Source organism: Aptenodytes forsteri, unplaced genomic scaffold (genome assembly GCF_000699145.1).
Source record: "Aptenodytes forsteri isolate BGI_AS27 unplaced genomic scaffold, ASM69914v1 Scaffold164, whole genome shotgun sequence".
Lineage (NCBI taxonomy): Eukaryota > Metazoa > Chordata > Aves > Sphenisciformes > Spheniscidae > Aptenodytes > Aptenodytes forsteri.
In genome coordinates this window covers 511,292-535,308 of record NW_008795527.1, presented here as the reverse complement: position 1 = coordinate 535,308, position 24,017 = coordinate 511,292, and the positions used below count along the sequence as shown (strand labels likewise).

At 40.7% G+C, this 24,017-nt stretch overlaps 2 protein-coding genes across 5 annotated transcripts in view; one reads left to right on the top strand and one right to left on the bottom strand.

Moving 5' to 3' along the window:
* Nucleotides 1-10,323, top strand: part of TAX1BP1 (Tax1 binding protein 1) — a 69,878-nt gene extending 59,555 nt beyond the window's left edge. For all 4 annotated transcript variants that reach the window (XM_009282018.1, XM_009282015.1, XM_009282017.1 and 1 more), the window contains 2 exons: nucleotides 8,434-8,519; nucleotides 9,174-10,323. In XM_009282018.1, the coding sequence (XP_009280293.1) occupies nucleotides 8,434-8,519; nucleotides 9,174-9,375 (288 nt within the window). In that variant the 3' untranslated portion in view covers nucleotides 9,376-10,323. The remainder of the gene's footprint in view (nucleotides 1-8,433; nucleotides 8,520-9,173) is intronic.
* A 1,119-nt stretch (nucleotides 10,324-11,442) lies between these two features.
* The window catches only part of JAZF1 (JAZF zinc finger 1), a 91,567-nt gene continuing 78,992 nt past the window's right edge, over nucleotides 11,443-24,017 (bottom strand). The window contains exons 3-4 of the mRNA XM_019472787.1: nucleotides 21,200-21,369; nucleotides 11,443-13,768 (exon numbers count right to left, since the gene is read on the bottom strand). Coding sequence (XP_019328332.1) covers nucleotides 13,592-13,768; nucleotides 21,200-21,369 — 347 coding nt within the window. The 3' untranslated portion in view covers nucleotides 11,443-13,591. The remainder of the gene's footprint in view (nucleotides 13,769-21,199; nucleotides 21,370-24,017) is intronic.

Sequence of the window (24,017 nt, the reverse complement as noted above, 5' to 3'; positions counted from 1 at the left end):
TTTTTACCCTTTGACGAGTACGCCCGTCCAACCCATGAGCAGCCAGCTTCTCTAGGAGAATGCTGTGGGGAATGGTGTCAAAGGCTTTACTAAAGTCTAGGTAGACAACATGCACAGCCTTTCCCTCATCCACTAAGCGGGTCATCTTGTCATAAAAGGAGATCAGGTTAGTCAAGCAGGACCTGCCTGTTACAAATTGATGCTGCGCCTGATCACCTGGTTGTCCTGTATGTGCCACGTGATGGCACTCAAGATGATCTGCTCCATAATCTTCCCTGGCACCAAGGTCAGACCGACAGGCCTGTAGTTCCCCCAGTCCTCCTTCTTGCCTCCTTGATGGGCATCATATTTGCTAACTTCCAGTCAACCGGGACCTCCCTGGTTAGCCAGGACTGCTGATAAAGGATCGGAAGTGGCTTGGTGAGCGCTTCACCAGCTCCCTCAGTACCCTATGCTTATGATACATAGGAGAATGAAGTAGAGGTTGTATACACACAGCTGTAAACAGACTTTTCAGATATGACTAGAACAGGCTTTTTTCAGTCTATAAGGTGAGAGTAGGGAAGTGTGTGCATGCCTGTGTGAGACAAGCTTTGCGACTTGCTTCTACAGAACGAAGGCCAGAAATGGGGCATCCTTTCCTTTAGGATATTCATCTAGCCTAAGGAATAAGTCAGCAAACTATGAGGGGCTCTAGCAAGTCAAACTTACCTGCTGTAGTTGCTGTTTACATTCCTGTGCAGTTGAGTAATTTCATAAATAATCTGGATGACAGAGGAGAAAACTTGAATGCTTCTCCCAGAAGTGTTTTCCGGACAAGGAATTAGGTAGAATTGCTTCAAACCTACAAACCGCATCTCTGCAACTGTTATTACCTTGACCTTCTTTCATTGTAAATGTTGAGTTACTCTATTTCCAACTGCGACATGTCTTCCTTAGCACCAGGGAAAGAATCTAGAATTTGTCTTTGTGCATTTGTCCATTTGCACATTTCCACTCTACATGTTGATGGTCCCTGAGTTTTAAAGCCTTTGCCTTCTTTGGGCCATTCCAGCACTTAAACAATTCATACAGCATTATTTGTGCTGTGAATTGATGTAAGTGCAGTACCCATTTTCTGTTTGTCTGTACTCTGGCATTTGCTCAAAACAGAATTCTCTTCCAATTTCCAGATTTTTATTTTGCCTTCTTGCCCCCATATTTTATTTCTCTCTGGATATTGTTTTTGCTTCCTTCTGCTAATTTCAGCCATGTTTGACCTGTGGTAGAGGTGTTAGATACTGACTTCCTGCAGGTTTTTTGGCAATTGCCTGGGAGAAGAGAGAGACCTTAATAAATTCTTGTTCTAACAGGCAGCCGACAGCTGGCTTAATCAGCCTGAATATGGCTGCAAACTGGTCACTAAGCCAACTAAACAGGAAGAGAACATGAGATGGTATGGGGCGAGAAGTGTTAGGGGGAATGCAAGACAAATCCAGAGAAAGTCAGGACTCCTTAGTTCTCTTTTTGGTGGTAAAACTTGATTCTTTTACTTGAACTGAAATTGTCCTCTCTAGTGAAATATCTTGAATGTGTTCAAATTGATGCAAACCTTCTGTACGGGAATCCCATGTGTCTCCTTATTTTTGAGAAGTCTTCATAAGGTGTTTTTGTTTTTTTGTTTTGTTTGTTTTTTAATGCAAACTTTTTCTTCATCAGTCTTGTAACAGACTTGTTTGAGGTGCTGAGTTTACTTTTGCCTAAAGGAATCTTGTGTTCCTGGGTAATGATCCATTTATATGCTTTTCGTCTCGTACTGAAAAAGATCTAACTCATGGTACCTTGTCTGCAATATATGAAAAAGATCATGTTTCTATTCTGTTTTATTAGAATTGTAAATTGCTTACTGTTACGGATAGTTTTCTACATCAACAGAAAGGTGGTTCTCCATTTCCCTTCCCAATGAAGAAAAACTGTCAGCCTGTTGAGCTAATGTGGCTGCCATCATATGTACTTTTTAGCAATATACCTCTTAAAAATCTCAGTGAGACAGCCTTGGTTGATCTTTCTACCTATCCCAAGGAGGAAATATGAATCTTTCAATTACATTAATAGATTAGAGGTATGGCACAAGATAGTAATTATCCTTTTGGTTGGCGATGGGGAAGAAGGGTGCCAGCTTCTTCTGTTCACTGACTGCTTCTTTCTCATTCCAGTGTCAGAAGTTCTGTATACTCCTTAAGAGCACATTTGGCCTAGTGAGGCAGGATTTTTGCATAGCCTTATGGTACTGGATGGGTGCTAGGGTGTGTACCATTCCCATTCGTAGAAGGAAAGACATCACAGACACCCTAAGCTCACTTTTAAGAGGATTATTTTCATGCTAAAGCTGTGCATCAATTACTTTCCTGGGGATGCTTCTGTGCCTGCAACTAGTGGTTTGATTTTCAGTTCTCTGGAGTACAGCTGCTATCTTTGTAACCCTCTACAAAGTCATTTTGTCTTTCCTACTGGTAAATTACAAAATTCTCAAGCTCATGATTGAGATGATCCTTCTTCTGAGGCATTTGCTCCTAATGTGACCTGAACTTAGTTCCCACATTCCTAAGGAGAACACTGTTTGCTCTTACCCCAAGTGGAGTAGGCTTCCCTTTCTACTTCTCAGTGAAGACATTTTTGTATACTGAGTAGCAGTGTAAGATCAGGTGATGGTGACACTCCTGCTATATTGAAGCTTACGCTGCCTTTACTGTCTTCGTGTACTCTGAGTTGTAGACCAAGTAAGGATACTTAAGGATGCAAATGCATCAGAATTTTTGCTTAATGTTGCTATTGTGTTCCGATTTTGTTTCTCCCGAAACGTTGTTCCTTGGGAATGGGCTCTTCCATGTATTTCGTTGACATGAAAAAACATCAGTTTTGTATGATTTGAAGACCTTCCGGAATTCTTTGTAGCTTTGGCTTTTGGAACGCTTAGGCCAATTAATCCGTGATTTCTGAGAGGGATAAGCTGGTCTGTGTTAATCATGCCAGATGAGCACGCACACAGTGGTGATTTTGTGTAGAAATGTTGACTTGCCACAGTGTCACACTTGCCAAATGTTCCTGCCGTCATCTACTCAGCACTAACTTTCCATTTGGTCACGCTCCCATAATTGACCAAAATGTAATAATTTGGAGCAAATAATTTCTAGAAGCAGTTATGTATGGGAGAGATCCATAAACAAAACATAAATATATATTTAAAACTAAAGTGTGAGTTTTAGAAATGTAGTCCTGATTACAGTTGGCAGTAAGCCCAGAATAACTATCCTGAGACTCTTAAACAATGTTGTTAGTCACAGTAAATTTGTGGGGGGTAGGGGGTGTAACTTTTGGCAACTGACAACCAGGTCAGGATATTTTTTGAGATTAATCCAAAATGGTCTTTATTCTAGCAAAAAAACCCCACTACACTTTATTAGTCTGATCTTACCCTGGCAGCCAGTACTATCTTTTGTATGGGATAGACAGAAAAGGAGCAGTTGGTATCCAAGTACCTCTTGGGAGACCAGACTGCTTGCAGAGAGGTAGAGAGACCTAAAAGAGTTTGTTTGATTTCGCTCACACAGCAGAGCTGAATGACAGAAAGAAAATGTATGTACTCTTTTTTCCAGTTTACCTGCACTATATGTTAGCGGTGTGGCTGTTCGTTTATTGTTTATTGTTTAAAGCTTAAGATTGCTTAAAGCTTAAGCTTAAGCTACTATATGTTAGCGGTGTGGCTGTTCGTTTATTGTTTAAAGCTTAAGATGGGTATCGCTTCGCTTACTGTTGCATGTTAAAGTGATCTGTAGAAATCGGAGACGGGGATTGCTCAAGTCTATGGTTTTTGTACAGTGTCATATGGCTTTGTTTCTAATTTCTGTTTGGCAGTCTTGGAACTGATTACAGTTGTAATCATGAAAGCAGTACTTGAGACAAAGTGGTTAGTTTTGTTAAAACTAGGTGAGTTGCGCTTATTTCTGACAGTTAATGCCTGGCTTTCCCTTCTTCTTCTAGTGGCAAACCCCCTCTTTTTTTACCATGCTTTATTGTGTAATACTATATTTATCTTTATGATTCGTATAATCTGTGGAACGCACTGTGGCAATTTTAGAGTCAGAGTTAGTCCAGTGATACAGTCATGATGTTAAAGGCATCCTTTATGATTCGTTAACCTAGATATCCAAACTTCTGACTTCAGAAGGCCTGGCACTTGTTATGCTACATAACCACAGTGCCAGCCTGCGGCTACATGCAATCAGACTCTTTTTGTAAGGACCTGAGGCCACATATCAACTGTGTTACATCACTGCAGGGCACTGCAGAGGTCTTGGAGTAAGTATGTGCAGCAGTGTCCCTGGTCATCAGTCTGGAGTGCAAGAAAGCTGGCTCTGGGTCTACACAAAGGGCAGATTAAACTGTCCCTTTCTCAAAATACGGAGTATGGGCTTCTGTCCAAATAACTTGGATGACTCAACTGTGGGGTCTTGAGAGTAAGCTGATGCCCATGCTTAAAATACAGCACAGGCTGAGCCATTGAGGCCTGGCCTCCCGGCAATTGTTGTCAAACTCTTTCTGTAAAGCAGCTTCAACTAGCCTTCTCATTTCAGCTTTTGAGTCTTCAGGGGGTGGTTTGTTTTACCCTGGGAGAGTGACTGGTTTTTAAATGTCAGGTTGGAAAGCATATGTAACATCATTTATAAGGATAAAGAGTGTATCATTGGTTATACTAGCTGGAAGAACCTGGGCACTAAGTGACTGTGAACAAAGATGAGTAAGATCTGTCCTTCCTTCATATAGTTCTCTGTTTTACGGGGTATGCTTGAGGAGTTTTGTCCATCTGAAATGACAGACAGCTGTTGGACAGTCCGATACTATGGGACATTTTCTGTGTTTTCCAGAGGTTCCAAGTTACCCCAGGGCAGTGCATGAGAATTTTTAGTTACTGGTGATTGTATACTGTTTAGTGTAACTTGTAATTAGAATAGCTGTGAAATGCTCTCGGACTAAGATGGAAGTTCTCATTGTTACTGCTTGACCGTTCTTTAATTATACGGTAATCTCTGTAATGTGCACTTAGAGGTAGGCTCAATATAGATTTGCGTTCTTCTTGTTTGGGTTAAGAATAACAAAAGGTTAAGAATGGATCTTTCTTTATGTACTTGGCCAAGAGCAACAGTATGCTGAAGAGACAGACTCCCCTATCTTAACAGCATAATGCCAATACATATGTAGTAGTGCCATTCTTACACGGTGCACAGGTCAGAAGTGACTATAAGGAACACACGGTATGATTTTTACAAATTAATTGAACTGGGTCACAGGAAAGCTATAGCCTTAAGGCATACCAAACTTCGTGTTACTTTTACATCAGAAAAGCCTTTTTATAAACTTAAATAATAACTTGCGCTTGCCTTTTGTTGAAGCTAGTGTCTACGAGGCAGCAATGCAGGACAGTGCATGTGTGCCCATGTAGAGGAAAGTGTCATACTCTTTTTCAAATCAGCTTTTCAAAAAGGAATGAGGACGAATGTTATATTTGTACATGGTAGGGTATCACACTTGCCAGAAGCTGAAAGGAAGGACAGAAGATGTGAACAATTTTATCTTACCGTGACTAGCACAGTAACCCAAATGTTAAAAAAAAAAAGGGGGTTGGGCAAAATACTGAACAAATAACTAGAGTAAATAATGTGAGAAACCCACCCAAAACAAACTAAAAAACCCCACCCAACCTATTGACCTATTAAAGCTTTATATAAGGTGGACAGGCAGAGCTGATTTTTTTTAAAATAAATTTTTTAAATGGCAAACCTTCATATAAATCAGTTTGCATTTTGTTGATTCTAATCAAAATCTTTAGCTTCCCCTGGACTGTGGTAGTAGAGCAGAAATACACATGTGGGGAAGCTGATGCTAGAGCAGTCTACTTCTGCTGACACAGCTAATATAAATGGATGGAGGGCATTGGTAAGATCAGTTCTACTTGAATAATGTGTTACATGAACGTATTTCATTTGCCACTCAGTACACTTTAATCTTTGTGTAATGCGTGCAAAAAGACTTGAGAGGTTTCCTTTTGTGAGAGGGAAGCTAAAATTTCTGTGGTATTCTAACATTTGTGTGGAAGGTGGATTGCTTCGGGAATGATGAGTGCTGTCTTCTGTTACAGTTGGGCATTCAGGTTAGCGGTTTCTTTCAGGTCTGTGTAAAGACCCTTTCTTAAAAGTTGGGGTTTGTTGAATGCATTAGTAATTTTGAATGGGAAGAGAGACCCATCTTGTATCATGTTAGCCACATAATTTTAGTTAATGCCCTTATATATCAAGTCAATATTTAGCATTGGTAAATCCTGACTCCTTATTCAACTAAAATTAATAACCCTTAATATAATGAATGACCTCTGCATTTGTCATTGGGTCTGCTAATCTGTCCTAAACGAAGCTTACTTAAGGAATTTGAGGCTGAAGAGCCCTTTCACCAGGGAAGTACCTCGTCCACCTTGTCACTTGTAACCAAGTATTAATAAGTGCTGTGACAAAAATGCCCTGGGTTCAAGAAGAACCGAGTGACAAATAGTAAAGAATTGTAAGAAAGTCTTTTCTAAAGGATTTAAATGTTAATTAGGCCTGTGTTTGTAGTGGAACTATTTTTTTGAAGGAAGATGCACACTCATTTTCTCAGGTAAGTCCTGGTCTGCTGTTCAGCAAATCTGTTGTGTTTTTGGCACTATATAAGCTGTAGCATTGTAGCACGAGAGTACTTTACATAGTTTTTCTTCTTTAATACATACATCCTACCTCTTCCGTGACAAAAGGAACAAATAATATTTTAGAACCCATATGCCCTTTTTACTGCAGGTGCAAAGCAAGCCAGTTAGACAGGAAAATATGTCTGTTGCTAGCATCTGTCACAGCAAGCCCCACTAGCTGCTTAATGGAAATGTTAAATGGTTGAAACTAAACAGCTGTTGTCAGAAGAAAAATATTGAGGGAATCTTCCCTTCCTGCCCTGTTGCCATTAACTCTTCATAAGGACCGAGTATGTTAGCCTAAAAATGAAATACGTTTGAATATACATATTAGTTACTTGGATAAAACAGGCAGCATTACGCTGTTACATATGGTCCCTTGCACATCCATTTTTGAAGACCTGCTGGATAATTCATAATTCTCGCATGTAAGGCGTCTTTGAGATGAAAAGGAAAATGAACTAGGAGTTGGAGTTCCAAAATCTTGCTGAATTTACCTGTGTTCCCACCTTGAAATGAGTAGGTTTTGTGCTGCGTTATCTAATAGCAGAATATGTATATGTAGATGCTGTATGATGAATAGTTCTGCACTGCATAAAGAATGCGTTTACAAACACAGTTCTGGTTTTCTTCCTGCTTTCTTACTTCCCTTTTGTGCCGTTTTCTTCCCCTAATAGTGTTTGCTTACATCACTGTGCTTATTTAAATCTTAATTCATAATAATGTCATCATGGAATAAAAAAAACAACCCAAAAACCTGCAGAACTAAGTGCTCTGACCCCTTGCTTGTCAGAGGGGGAACTCTTGGAATCCAACCACTGTAGGTACTCTTCATTTTCCTGCTTGAGAATTTCCCATTGTGGGCAGATTTCTTTCTTCTTTTGAGAAGCGAGGAGCAGCATATTCCCTAGAGGCCGACCTGCCTTCCTAACCTGATAGAAGCTCTGAGGCAAACCCGCTTGTCCGTCAGCAGAGCGATCCTCCTCAGTGCCCGCTGCAGCTATTTATGTGCCGTTAGTGTGCGTGAAGGGAGAGTGCAACTGCCAGAGCTGACAAGAGGAAGCAGCCGAACGGGGCAATTTAGCTGATGTGCCCGACGGCAGCGTGGAACGTGTGACATGCTTGGCTGGCGAGAGCAGCGCAGGCAGATCGCTCAGAACTGACCGTCGGGAGGCAAGCGTGTGGACAGCAGTGTCTTTTTTTTTTTTCCCCCCCCCTTGCTGAAATTTAAATCGACAGATTTTGAAAGTGTGACTTGACATTCTGTTGTCTAGAATTTGAGTTTTCGGCTCTCGATACAATGCTACTGTGGTCTGTAGTGCGATGCCCTGCATTCGGCTTAACACGGGTTTTTCTGTTCCGACTTGGCCCCCAGGCGTTAACAGTGAGGTGACCTGCATCTCCTTAGTTACTCTGTTAGTAGAAGCATTCTAGCAGTGCTGGCGCAGATTTCTGCTCTAGGTACGTGGTCAAAAGGCAGTCTGCGTTTAGCTTTGCGTGTTCATTAACCACCTCTCCTTTTGTACACTGAAGTAAAACGGACGCTGCAGGGATTATGAAACGAAAGGTAAATTTCAGCCACGTTTATGCTTGATAACAAAAATGTATTTGGAGGGGAAAGAAAAAAGCTGTTTCTAGTGGGTATTATTTCAAACATTTCCTTTTTTTTTTTTTAATAGGATGATGACAACGCTGTACCTTCTGCTCCTGACCCTCCAAGTCTTCTCTTGCATGAACGTGGAACAGGTTTCTGCTTTGATTCCAGGTAAATGTTACCTTTTACTGGTCTTCAGTGGCATGGGTAGGTTTCTAGGTAACGGGACTTTTGTACTCAAGGCTGGGGGGTGGAGGTGAAAAACTGTTCAGCGTTTTCAGTGAATGTTTGGTTTACAATTAACTGTCAGAGAATACGCCGTTAGACTGGGCGGACTGTTTGTGTTATACCTTACTTTGACGGAATGTGGACAATTTCTTCAGTAAATGAATGAATACCTTTTGTTTTTTCCCCTCTCTTTCCAACCTAATTGTGAACCGAAGTTTAGAGCTTTTATAAAGTGTTATGTTTGCTAAGAGCAAGCATTTATGAGCAGAGAGAGTGGTTTCCCATGAAACCGCTTGGCCATTAAGACATTCAATAGATTTGTGTTCAGTGGTAGCTGGAATGATGTCAAAACTATGTCGCTTTTAAAATGCCAGCTTATTTTGGAATTCCTGGGTTAAACTACTTTAACTGTATCGAGCGCTTTCAGCGAAGACGTTTAAATACAATACTTGCTTAGATACGAAGTCTGCTCACATTTAAGTTTGTAGTAAAGCTCTTGACGTGGGTGGCAACAGGATCCTACTTTTGTATTTTCTTTTGCAATAACCGATTAAATGACTGTTTCCTTTTTTTCTTTCTCTCCCCCTCCTCTGGCAGTTTTGACGTGCACAAGAAATGCCCGCTTTGCGATGTGATGTTTCCACCCAACTACGATCAGAGCAAGTTTGAGGAACACGTTGAGAGTCACTGGAAGGTGTGCCCCATGTGCAGTGAGCAGTTCCCGCCTGACTATGATCAGCAAGGGTTTGAGAGGCATGTTCAGACGCACTTTGATCAGAACGTATTAAATTTTGATTAAATACTTTGTTTTGCAGCGTAGCTTAAAACCCCACAACTTTGAGTGGTCCACCTACGGAACAGCAGCAGTGCAGCTTTTCTGTAACAGTGCAAACTTCTGATTAAAAGCTAACGTACTCTAATGGGAGCCGTGATAAATCGCGGCTGTAAGCTGCTATTGGGTTATCTTTTCTCTCTACCTAACCTTATACTAAAAAAAAAAAACCCCGCAAAACCCCACCTTGTCGTGTATGTAGCTATTTATTCCCCTACTTAGTGGAATTTGTAAGGACACGGGAATGACTTGGCCTCAGAAAAAATGAGACCAGCTTCACGATGCTCTTCAGCTACATAAAAATGCCACCAAAACACCTCGGGTTTCTCTGGACCGCAGTAACTGAGGCATGATTAAAAATGTAATAAACAGATGTTTCTCCTAGCAAATTTGTGTAGTTTTTCTTTGAGTAACAGTTAAATCGGAAAGTTATGTTACTTACCCTATGAAAATATAGTTTTCTAGTACATTTCTGAAATGTAGATGCATGTACTGTGAGATTACATGCTTGCAACAAAAGGAGTGGCAAATACTTCAGTTTTACATATAGAACGTTTGCCTTAAGGGATAATGTTGAATTAGGTACGTTGTACCTTAAGGCAGTATTTTTGAGTTGAAAGAAACTGCTCTGCTTAAATGCCTATAAGTAATTGTTTAAAAAGAGAAATCATTGCTGTTATGTTGCAGTTGCATCCAGTAGAAAATATTGTTATATTTTCCCAACAGTGAATTGTGTTCTGTTGGCTTAGGGCTTTTAAAACCTTCTGCATTTTAACTTCATGTATTTCTTTCCAGTAAGTAAAAACATGTGTGTATATCTAAACATTTTATATTTACTTTAACTGCATTACGTAAATTTGCTTTCCACTTGTTGTACAGCAGCCTTGTTACATTAAAAGCAAAATTATTCATGGAGTCGGTGGTCCTTTTTTCCTGCTGCTCATTTTGAAATAAAACAGAGTTTAGGCTGTACATAGTTACAGTAAACGATGTTTCAGCTTTGTATGACAAAGAAACTGTTGCTCGCATCTATTTATGGTCTTCGTTTGAGAGAGAGACTCGGGGATTAAGGTTTTGAGTAGCTTCTGTTGGCTGCAGTTCTCTCCTGAACACGTGCAATATCCTGTTCAGGGCAGGATTTATTAAAAGCTGGATGGCATGGATAAATCGCAGTGGCTTGGGCAGCAGCTACTACATCAGTCCCCGTGGTCCATTTTAAGTCTGAGATTATTCTTTTTTTTTGAACTGTGAACTTCATGTCAAGAGATGGTCTGAGGTAAGGCATGGAAATGGCAATTTCCAAAAGAATATTGTGGCAATTTTTTTTTCTTACCGTAACTCGACAGCATATGAGAACAGTTAGAACAGGCTATAAAACCAAAATATTAGTAGTTATTGTATTATTAAAGACTTAGGAAGTCTCAGAGGTTGGCATCTCACACAGGCAGGACAACCTCAAAAGCCGATTGTGCCAAAGCAGGGACTTCTCTTAGATGTGTGTATATATGGGGAATTACTTAAAAAGTTTCCCGGTTAAATAGCCACCCTGACATGGCTGCTTAAAATCACCCACCCAGTGAGTCTGTAGGTATGTGACAGAAGCCAAATGCCTCTACCGCAGCCTGGCTGAATTTTAAAATTTCAATGATTTCTCTTTTTATAAGAGAAAGGTTTACATTTCTGATAAACCTTTAGAAGAAAGGTAACCCCTGTCCTACCCATAAAAGGGGGCTTCTGTGGCATCCGTACCAATTTTATCTGGTAACCTGAGCCCTCTTGCCATGGTGGAAGGAAAGAGCCCGTGAAATCTGATGTCCTTTTGACTGATGAAGTCAAAATACTCCTGTTTGTTTGTTTGTTTCTCCAGGCTGTAGCATTCTGTGTCATTTTGGGCATTAATGGGGTAGTGCTTCAGCTGCTTCAGGTGTTTATTGAATACAGAGTTTGATGATACCAAAGTAAAATACCCAAATAAAAGAGTACATCCAGCCCAAGAACTGAACTCTTCAGGTTAGTAACGAGTAAAGAGCAGTCTTTTTAGGTCAGAGGCAGTTTATTTTAAATGTGATTTGATTTACATTTATAAGCAGCTTTCTTGACAGGAATTCTTTAAGTTGCCTTCAGTTCTAAAACAAACCTCTGTCACTTTCAAACTTAAAGTACTTTGTCCCCAACAAAACATATGAAAATATAATTTAAAGCACACTTTTCACAGACACAGTACAATACATTCACTATACACAGTATAACAAAATAGTCCCATCTTTACCTGTTTAATAATACTGTCACAATGAATAGGTAAATAGAAACTGGAATTCCATTTTCATAGTTGAAAGGAATTTACATGCAACAATGACGTTTTACGACTGTTTAGCTGTTGAACGAACTTACCCAGCCTGTCGTTTCTTGCACTAGGAGCAGAGCCAAAACGTAGCTGTTGGCCAGATCTGTTGCCAAACTGCGGAAAGTAGGAAGCGGCCACCTGGGGCCCCTTGTGGGCCAGTAACTCATGTCTGGATCATCCTTTAAACCCAGCTGACAGCACTGTACGATACAACCACTGTCGCCTCTCTAGGATTTGAAAAAGGGATGTTTTGTTTCAGTTCGGGTGTTCTAAACGCTTAGTCATTAGGATGGTTCCTAAGTGTTTTAACGAGACTTTCGCTCTGCTGGAGAATGGCTAATTGTCATCCTGACAAAGTTTGCCTTTAAAGCTTTGGGGGGGGGAGGGAAAGCTCATTCCTCCTTTATTTGAGCTGCCTTTTGCCCTTAGAAGAACAGGAACCAAGCAAAGGCGATTGCTGTTTAACGTGGGGGAGTTCCTCCCTAACCCTCACCCTGTAGGAAGTGTTTCGGGGCTGGGGCGGGGCCAAGAATAGCACTTGTGAGAGAAGAACGCTCAAGGCAGGATGGTAAGCAACAAATGTTCAGGTATGGTCCAGACACGAAGCGCTCTCATGTTGGCTTTTGTTTTAAGTCAGTCTCTGACCATCTGCTGCAAGAAGCACTTAATCTTCAGTAAGGCTCATATGTCAGCAAAATGAATTGTAAAGCTAAACAGACACTTCCAAATGGAATGCAGTGACCTACAACCAGAAGCAAAAAAAAAAAAAAGGCACAAAGAAAATCTCAAAATACAATGAACGTGAGGGAGAGGCATTAGAAACTCCCTTAGCACAAATAATGGACCTCCTCAAACCATGCGTAGAATTGTTAATTTTTATTTGCAACCACAGGCACATGCTCGTACAGTAGTTGCAAGAATTGGCAACACATAAAACATTAAATCTGTTGGCAATAGAGAACTACAAAGTGCTTTAAAACTTCATCTGAGATGAAGATAATTGTTTCTCACACACACACAAATTTGCACTTAAGTATTTCCAAGTGTCTTTCTAACAGATAGCTCAGGGGTAAGTATTTAGTTGGACTGGGATCTTGGTCCTCAAAAGTTTGATGGGCATGAACATAAGATGACATCTCGTACAAAAAAAAAGTAGTAATTTCTAACGCTAAAGTGATTGTTTACTAGTTCAAATGGCAAGATTTTCAGCATTTCCAGAGGGGGGGGAAAAAAAGATTCGCAGGATAATATAAAATACAGCAAGCACACCTTTTTATGTATGTTATTTAAGTATGAAAATATTTTTAGCATATTATGTTAAACATTCTTTCTTATTTATATTTCCATTACCTAAAAGACTTGCTACTCCACTGATAACTCCATTATGTAAGGCATGTTAACTAGAGTTTGACGAGGGTGGTATTGTTTTGGTTTTGCACGCACATTGACAGATGCATTGAAAGTCGTCATCGCGTTACAATCTCGAAAGGATGTCAGTGCCAAGCGCTCCTCCTCTCACTCCTGTTCAACACTTCAGTACAACTAAATACGCAACGCCCCCCTAATTTTTTTTCTCGTTTTGGAGAAGAATGTTCTGAAGAACCTATAGCTTTTATAGCACCTTATCTCAAAGTAATGAAAATGGGTATGATGATTACATGTGCAAATGTACAAAATCATTAACTCTACAAAGATACATCATTCCAAAATTACAGAAAATTTTAAAGCATGCATTTAATTTTTTGAAAGGGTTGCTGAATGCTTCCCCTGAAAAAGGTGGCTGTTCTCAAAATCAGCAACTGCTGGTGAGGATTTCTTGGCACATTTGTGACCAGCATGTTATTGCTGCATCTTCCTGATAATCTCAGCAGACACGGGGGGATGGAAATTGATTGTGTGGTGCCGCAGGCCCTGAGCTGTCTTGTAACTCTTTCCACAGCGACATTTGAATGGTTTGCGGACGCGGATTTGCGTTCTGTGGCCGTTCTTGGCATGGTACTTTATACCGTTCACATTCTGTGAGTGAAAAAGTAAAATGTTAGTGGTCAAGTGGTCTGATAATGGCTCGGCTTCCTGTTAAAAAACCAAAAATCCATTAACGTCACGGGCAAAATCACACAAGTTGCTAGGAGCTCCCGCTAGGTGTTACGCATGTGTTGGGCTTCCAAGAGACGAGGTGGGACAAGAAGGAGAATAATCTCTGCGGTTCTAATGCATGAAATTTGCCTACCTGGGTAATACTGATTTTTATCTCCCAACGTACTTTCCAAAAAGTACCATTTAGTGGGCTCACACAGAGATGTTCTTTGCTCACACAGAGATGTTTTTCTTTGTATAACATTGACAAATTTTACTCAGAGGTTCATTTAACAAGCAAACAAAGAATTGGCATGAAGACTCGAGCCACGCTTCTTCAAAAAGCTGAAGCTCCCCCCCCATGGTGCGTTTGTTCCGTTTTGTGTCATTGTTTCTAGATACATCTTTAGGCACCAGCAAATTCTGATTGATAGTTTACACATTGTCTCCAAGAATTAACTGCAGGGAACGCTTTAACTTTGGAAGAGTTACACAGGGCACTCGGAAAGTAATCCAGAGAAGCCGCCTTCAAAACAGCTATCGTTTGGGAATATTCTACAGCTAAAACTAGAGAACTCATCTCCACTGTAGTCTGGGGAGAAAGAACAAAAAAACCAGCACCACAGCGCACTTACCCTTATACTGGCACAGTCAGGAAACAGGCAACACTTTTGCTAGATTAATCAAGAACCTTACTAAACATACATCAAAATCATACCCCTGTCCTCTTCTTCACCTCTTCCTGGCAGAAGGGGAAGAAGCTGTGGTGGTCTCACTAGTATGTGACACCGCTTTCTCTAGGATTCATCTTACTGGAGTCTCTCTTACCTGCTTCCACTAAAAGAGCCTGGATTTTGGATAAATGAGAAAAGGCAAACTGTCTTTCATTAGAGCTTCTCCTAGGAAGAAAAAAGATGCCAAGACAATTTGTGACAAAGGCACAGCTCCGAGGCTCTACTGTGTCCTCTCTAAAGTTTCCAGATATGTATCTCAGGGTTTTTTTTAAACTATTAAAAAAAAGACAAAATATTCAATTAACAGCATGGATATTAATTAACCCACTAAATTAAAGTTTCAGGGATTTTGTCTTTGCTGAACCACTGCCTGGTGTTACACATAACAAAAGTCCCCTTGGCTCTTTTTAAGCAGCAAGTTTAGTTTTATCAACATGCAGCTTACAGTAAGAGGAAGCTCCAGCTTGGAACTCACAGCGATTAGACAAGTTAGAAAATTTGTTTAAAAAAAAAGGGGAAAAAGAAAAAGCCTTCAGTTAACAGAACAGAGCTACAACTCCTAAAACTTCGGAAGACTCTATATACATCAGAACGCAAACCCCAGAGAGGCACGAGGTTAACACCTTCAATACCACTCTTGGGCCAACACCTCCCTTTCTCCTCCCCTACCGCCTCCTCCGACTTCTTCTGAGTCAGAATCTCAAGTGTTACGTCCCACTCCTGAGAGAGACAGTCCCCCTGCGTGCTGCCCTCCACTGCCCTGCTCTAACCACAGCTCACAACAGCAAGCAAAAGAAGGATAAGGAACTCACTGCTCCCATCGGGGAAGTAGGGAGGAGTGTAACTGCGAGAGAAACCGCCCCGTCTCCCAGATAGCTACGGTGTTCTCACCTTACAATGTAAAATGCTGGTCGTTATTTATTACACGTTAGCTGTGCCACGGCAGCAGTGTATTTTAAATCTTTAAGCAAAAACAGTTCTCCGGTTTCAATCATAAAGTTGAGCGTGGTACTGCTCTCGTCAGAACTTGTAATGCCCAGTGGAGTCTGTACCGCTGAAGTGGCATTTCGGGGCAGCCTGGGTGTCTGGATGATTTGTGGCAATCCTTTAGGAAAGAAAAACTTAGCCTAAAATATCCACCCTGGAAAAAGGGTACGGTGCAAGACTCCAAGCAACTGCTTTGCCCACAAATTCATGCTTCTCTCCTCTAGAGCATCCAGGCACTGAATCCTCGCTTGAAGTCCCAAGTCCAGCCCCCAAATTGTCCTTTACATCCTTAAAAATACCGGACAACTCCTACACAGCTGTCGTCTGAGATGTGGGAGACGAGAATCTTCAGTCTCCAAGACAAACCAGACATACGAATACGAGCCTTTAGGGCAGGTTACTTCTGGGTGAAGAGTATTCAGAGGAGGCAGAATGCCGTACCACCAAGACAGACAAGAGCACATCAAAGCTACAAATCATCCTCAAGAGCAGCCAAGTGAATTCCCTGCAAGTTATCCGAGATCCTGAGGCAGCTTTTAGATGCTTTTGCATGCAGTTACAACCTTCAGCACCCGCAGGACCACTGAGGCAGGGAGGCCGGGAATGTCACTGGATGTCATGAGGACTGTCATAAGGCATCTGTCAACACCTAAAGTACCGTTAAGGACCTGCGCCTTCAAAGAAGAGAAAATCCAGGGGTGACCTGCTAAACTCTTGCTACTGCAGTGGAATTTTAAAAACAAAGCTACTCCCAAACCCTATATATATTTTGGAAACTACAGAAACCTGTTTAGACTTTTAATTTTTGTAAGAAATCACTTTAAGATACTTTTAAACTAGTATCAATTGCTACAGATACCATAAACCCGCAATCACAAATATCCTCACCAGTATCAAATAGCCATGCCAATGGTACTCTTCTCCTGATCCAGATTTTTTAACGATCCACTCAGCCTCAAGTACACCACGCGCTTTGATGAAGGGGGAAAAGTACTTTCAGGCAGAAAAATTTAAGGAAATGCTAAACCAGAAACCTACGTGGAATGAATTGGGCCATGGAAGGTTTGAAAAATAGTAAACCACGTGGAGTATGAGGAGCTAGTATAACATGAAATTTGACCTGTACTCCTGTCTAAAAGAAAACTGTTGTTAGAATTACAGTTGACTCTTCAGCACTTTTTCCACTGCTGTAATGTAAACACTTTGTTGTACGTCTGGGCCGAGTTTGTCGAGGTATGGCAAAACCCACTGCCAAACTCATACATCACTTTTATTGCTCTGGTTACTTAGGTTGCTCATTATTTACTCTCACAAATGATTGAGGAAGAAGATGGCAGTATAGAAGGGCACTCCAAAATCTTAAACCTCCTGTCTAAAAAAAAAATGTTTGTAGAATTACAGTTGACTCTTCAGCACTTTTTTCCACTGCTGTAATGTAAACACTTTGTTGTACGTCTGGGCTGAGTTTGTCGAGGTATGGCAAAACCCACTGCCAAACTCATACATCACTTTTATTGCTCTGGTTACTTAGGTTGCTCATTATTTACTCTCACAAATGATTGAGGAAGAAGATGGCAGTATAGAAGGGCACTCCAAAATCTTAAACGGGAGGAAACAATTATTAACCTGGGACCAGATCAGGAGGAGATAGAGAAGTTTAGACTGGCACTACCTGGTTTGCACGGACACAAGGACACTTGCTGGGCAGGGCCCCTTGCACGGCAGTACTCACGAAGCCACTAGACTGCAGAGAGCTTGCCACCCCCTTCAAGTAGGAAGAGACGTCAAGGATGGTTTGGGAGGATTTCTTGGACATTCATGTATGTTTTTGTACCTCCTGAAGTTTTCTTTGTGGGTCCAGTTCCTCTTTGCTCAGCTTGCAAGCTCTGGCTTGCTCCTTTCTTTCAAGTAAATTCCCTTTTTCCCCTCTCTCACTTCAATATTCTTCCTCCCAAAGCTCTGCCAAGTCTCACTGCTCTTAGATCAGCCTTCCCGGGGGTTTGCCCCACCCGACAGGCCTAGGACCCTCGTCCCATTACCTGCCAGAAAGACAAGCCCAATGCCTCGGCATTCTTGGAAGGTACCACTTCTCCTCGTGCCCAAGGCCAAAAAGCAGTCATGCATGTAAGCTACATTTTGTATGCATGGAAATACATTATTCTTCTATTATTGTATTCGCACAAACTAGAAAAACTATGACAAATACTCTAGGGTTTTCTCTATAATAGTATATATGCATTATTTGTGGGGTTTTTTTGTATCTATCTGTTATGTATCAAACTTCATTTGCTCTTTGGAAGTTGCCTGAATAAGTTTATCTACATCATACACACATTTTGAATGTCCTTCTCCAGAGCTAGAGACCAAATAACTGGCACACATAGGTGGTACTGAATAAAAGGAAAACTAATTGCCACCTTCATAGATCCACACTTTAGCTCCTACAGGTGGCATTTTGCAAAGCATGTTAACTACTCAATACCCGCACACTTCTGGACAGGGCATCTAAACGTGGATGTAAATCCAAAATCTGGTCAGGCTGAACTCCACAGAAACAAGGCTAAGATCTTTGGGTTCCTTTGAATCATGCAGATGATTTTCTAAAAATCAAATTTAAGGCATCAAATACAAATCGTATGAAGAAAAAAAAATCCATAAATGGCAAACTATAAAATACTTATAATTTGTTCTCTAGGTCAGTAACCATAATAAGAAGAAAGCAAGCTTCAGAAATTCGTTGAGAGGCTTGTGTTTTAAGCATCTAGAAGACAGTGTGCTCCAGATTCATTTAGCTGTTTCTGACTACCGCACAAACAAATTTACATGTCACTAAAATCCCCCCCCCCCAAATCTTCGGCTCCTCCAGAAAATCTGTGCCATACTATATAGAGTACCAATACATATTATAAGCAAGCAATTTTACTTCTTAAAAACCCATAAAGTTCCTGAAGAACAACTAAATGTTTATGACTCACTTCTACTGCACTGCCTATGGGAAACCACCAAGAGATAGCAGCTGGGCAGGAGGCCAGTAGGGTCTTCTGATATTCATCTGGGCTTGTGTATAAACATGTTCTCGTTACAGTTTCCACTGTCCGCCCCAGCCCATTCCTTGGGAGTATTTGTTGTACTCATTTTTGTCTTATTTACCTTTCCATAATGACTTCTCAGCGCAGAGGCCATCTTTTATCCTTGTACATTGTTTGCAAAAAGGAGCCCCATCCCTACTGGGCCCTTTAAGCTGTACTGTAATACAAATAACACATCTAAAAATAACATTTCTGCTTCTCAAACGTACGTCACCTAAGGCCAGACAAAAGAAAACTGTGTATATTCTCCTTTCCTCCTCGCTCCCTAAAGGAATGCATCCTTTCTCAGCCGTAAAGTGAGCCTGGCAATTACTGTATGTGCATGTCCGTGTTCCTGTTTGGAGCTCTCTAATTGTTTTACAGCCCTGACTGTGATTATTCAGTACCCACCAGAAAATCCTCGTGCTTTGATCACAGGACTCCCTACCCAGATTCCGCAAATAATTCATCAGAGGAGGGGGTTAAGCAGAAGGAAGATGAAGAGGAAACAAGAAACACAGCTGACACAAAGCTAAAAGGAAGGAAACAAAGATAAAAATGCGAAAAGAAAAAAAATTAGGCTCAAAAGAAAAAAGGGAGGAAACAGAGTCCACAGAAAAGAGAAACGAGGTGAGGCAGAGTTTAAGGAAATGTATTTTCCTATCAGGACTAAACAGAGGTGAGTCTCTTAGGAAAATACGGTACTTTTTATTTGCTGCTGCTCTCTGTCTGTCAGCCTCTCTAAAGGTTGTTAATTTGTTCCCTGTCCGACTGTTCTAACATTAATGGTGTACAAGATATCCCTTAGACAGTCCTCATGCATTTGAGATGAAGGTAGTGAGATAGCAGAAGCAGGCAGAAACAGCTTGCTTATTTGGGCAATAAAAAGACAGAGGGCTGGCAGTCAAACAGAGAACAGACAGGATATAGCAAATTACAGGGTTCTCCTCCTAGCCTTTGCCATTAAGTGCATGTTTTCTGCAATGCATAGATGCCCTGTGGGCACAGTGACTTCTAACAATCGCCACGGCTTGTTTGTTTCCTGAGCTAGGGATTTAGCTTTTATACTATACCCTTCATCTGGCACAGCTTCTACCACACACCAGAAAAGTATTAATCTTGAATAATGTGGGTACATCTGCAAAGTAATACTTGCAAATAGTCTGAAAACATCTTTCCCTCTGCCCTGCCCCTGGAGGTGCTGTTCAGTTTTTCCTGTAACTGAAGAGAATAAACATTACATAGTTAAGGCTAATCTCTGCAAAAAAAGACTTGTACGTCACTAAGAAATAAGCACGCTGCTTTCTTGCTCATGTTTTAAGTAAGTATTGTCAGTATTAACTGATCTGTATAGGAGTCCCAGTCTTGTGATTTGCTGCTATGGGAGCTGCTGCCGTTCAGAGCAGCTGCAGCATCACTGAAACATGTTTTTGTCTACTACACGATTTCATGCACAGTTTATTCATTCTTGTCACAACTGTTTTATCTCAAATGTTATTGGTCTTCCTATATTTCTCTTTCATATTTCTGTTCTCTTTTAAGTCCCTACTTTTCAGTTATTTAAAGGAAAAGCCATAAAATAAAACTAGTATAAAACCAACCCAACCACCACTGCTTTTTCTAGGGTATAGGTCAGTGGTTGAATTTTCCAGTACTTCATGCAAAAACTTCAGAAAATGATTTGGAGGAACTGTGCTAACATGCTATTTCTGTTCCCAAATTTCAATGACTATAGAATACCATACTGAAGTCCAAGCTGCTCAATACAATTTTATCTGTCCCTGCACCGGTTCACGTGAAGCAATACTCCTCTCCTCGCAAAATCACGGCATGTTCTATACCAGCCAGCTCAAGGTTCAAAGTTAGAGATGTTTCATTCCCATAAACAGACAAAAATTTTTCATGATGGAGAGTAACTAAAAAAGGGGGGGGGAAATTGTTTCACAGCATGTCACACAGAGGGATGCAAGCCCTGCACACGGGGCCAGACACACTGACGGCTGTGTAGACGGGTCATGGGGACTCAGACCCAGGACAGAACGATGCCAGAATTTCCCCGAGGCTCTGCCTTCCCGAGGTGACCTCTGACTTGCAAAACGTTAACCACCACCTTCCGCATATCACCTTTACCAGGAAAAGTACCCTCCGTGGGCACAGTCTCACTAAAGGAGAGGCAGTCTCTAGCAGTTAAGCAGAAGGAATTAATTCTGGCACTGATGGGCAGAAGCTTTTTATTTAGTGTCTCAGAAAGGGACCCAAGAGATTATTTTGCTGGTAGTATCTCCTGCATTCTGCAGTTAATTTGTCTAAATAATAGAAAGCTAGTTAAAATGTGTAAAGCAAAAGAGTCACTATATGTAATCTCTCTTGACAGACAGGGATGCAAAAGGCTACATCCTTTGTAAAACTGGTAACTTGGCTGTGCTTGAGAGGAAACCAGTGAATAAAATATGTACTCTGCTAAAATACCACAGAAATAAATGTGAAAGTCTATTGAACAAGAAAGGTACAAATTGATTTTAGACGCTTCCCCCCCGCGACTACATCAGCAGGAAATACGATAGGTCTGCACTACTGCTTACCTTATATCTTTTTTTACATCCAGGAACAGGACAGGCAAAAGGTTTCTCATCCCCTCCATTCATGCACATTGAACTAAGGATAGCTTCAGAGCTGATAGCACTTTCTGTAGTCCAGGACTCATCACTGTCTGATTCTTCATAGTCTACTTCCTCCTCATCGTATTCGCTACCTAGAAAAGCGGGGTAGTGAGATAGATAGAACAAGAACAAATAAGAGCACAGCAAGATAACACATTCTGCATTTATTACATCAGTTACAATGACTTGTAATTTCCCCACTTTTGGCTTTGCTGGAAGACAGTGATTTTTAATTTTATAAACCTATCTTTCTTATAGTTATTTATTCCTTCATAAAGACACCAGTGGTTCTTTTTCTAATAAGCAGGACAAGCATTATTAATATATTATCACAAACTGTTAACTGTGTGGCACAGAAAGTTCAAAGGACTGATTTTAAAATGCAGTTTCATTACTCCTCAAACACCAGGATCCTTCCTTCTTTCCCAGTGCCCGAACAGAAAATGTGGTTCCCCCCCCCCGCAATTAAAGCTAATTTTAAGGCTTTTTTTATGCAATACAATACTGAAGAGCGTAATTCTACAGATCATAAACAGTGTAAAATAATATGTTGACAAGTCCTAATGCATTTACTAGCCCTTTGGAATTAATAGGAATTATAGCACAACATTAATAAGAATTATATTGTAGCAATTATAGTTGTGAAATTCATTCCCTTGGTGTGGGGATAAATTGCATTGTGTGGCTGCCCTGAACAGACTGCATTATGTTCCAGATATGCTATGACAGCCATTTGAGCAGCTGGAGCTGAGTTTATTTATTATTTGTAATTGCAGTAACTATTAATGAAATTCTCTGAAGAAGTTAAACGTGAAACAAGAGAAATTAGGAAAGCAGAATTCCAACTATAAAAATACAGTAAAAAAAAAAAAGCAGGGGAGGGAAGAGCCCCAGCTGATTAAAAAGAAAATATATGCACAGAGGGAGAGAGAGGGAAAGCTGAGGGAAACTTCTGTGGTGTCAGCAGGAGGTGGTGCTGTGTTTCCCCTCCCCTTTCTTCTTTCCCTTTCCCAGCTCTGCTAAATTTTAACCTTTCTGCTGAAAGATGATTTGGCTCCGAGTGCTGGAATAGCTCCCGTTATTAAAGACAGTTATGTGACACTTGCATGGCTCTGTTTGCTTCCCTCATATGCCCTTTAAGCGCACGCCTCTAAGCAGCTCTACACGCCAAGAAGAAAACGCAGACAGATGCCTCACGGCACTTTAAAGAAGAAACAACACAACTTCACAGAGAAAACCCATGCTGCAATGTACAATGGAGTCTTTGGGGTTTTTTTTTGCTTCTGGCAAAACTAAATACACACCTATCGTCTCAAATTTTTCCCTTTGGATTCCCCCTCCCCCAGTGCTCTCACTCAGACTCAGCACCTCTCCATCACCGAGTAAAAATGCGTGTCAACTGGTAGCTGCAAGTACTCGGGGCTCCTGAGCTTTAATCAGATACTGTAAGTTCGCTTACAGATGTCAGGCTATCCACGTTGCTTTCCTGTGGTTTTCATCCGTACAGGGTGGTGCACAGATGAGGAAAGATGGATGGTTTCCCACCGTCAACAACTGTCGACATGAACGCACGCACACACGCTCTGCAGCACATCTGGAAAACTCTGCCCTACTGACTGCGACTCCTTATCCCACACCGAATGAGCGAAAGCCAAAGAAAGCATTATTGACCTCTTAAAATATTTCTGAACTCTAGGAACAGTTAACCTAAAATGAAGTTAAGCGTTGTTATAGTTTAATTAACTAATAAAAAAATGGAGGCAAAACCACAACTCTGCTTCTACGATTTCCTGCCCTTGATTGTATCTTGATGGAAAAAATTCCTCAAGCTGTTCCTTTCAAACTTTTTAGCTCAGTGGGGTTTTTTTTTAAGCAAATGCAACAGAAAACCCTATTGTAAATACATGTATGCACTCATAGGATGAGAAAATGTACAACAATTCTAAACACTGATACCAACAATTTCTGCCATTATAATCACCCCCCTTGTAAGCCCCCTTAAGAGGGGGTGATTTCCTCCCAAATAGGATTTTGTCCTCCCAAAGAAAACATCATTCGAGACTGTACGACATCTACTAAGGATATCACTACTTGCAAGGAGCATGCTTCTACAAAACAACAATCAGTGCTCTATAAAACTTAATATGCAATATGGTATATAAGGGAAAAGATACAGAACAATGGGGAGAAGAAGCAATCATTGCAATTATGCATTTCCATAGGTTTTCCGGTACTTTCAGGGCATCCTTTTAAATTTTCTAATAACTTGGTACAGTAAGACCCAATTCTGTAACAACTTTTGCCCATGCTTCGCTTATAGGCAGACACGTTGAAGGAGAGAGACAGAAGAAACCAAAACCCGTGCGCAAGCATCTGTGAGGTCAGACCATCCTTACGGTTTTCTTTTAATTAGCTTACCTGAACAAAACCGGAAGATTTTGTCTAGTATAGTCAAAAGAGTTGTTTAAACAGTATAAGCAAATGCTCCATTGTCTTAAGTTTTTAAATACAGACTTGTCACTACGGATTCTACAAATATGATGAGCTTTTTCAAGGATGAATAACTATATAAATATATATTTCTTCTTGCACAAAACAGTAATATTAACAGTGCCAAGTGCCTAAAAGGCATATTACTTTATACAAAGCCAGAACTGCAGCCTATCACTGCGTTTATCTAACAGTGTCCTATTGAACTCAATTGCTTGTACTCTCTTTAAAAAAAAAAAAAAAAAAAAAA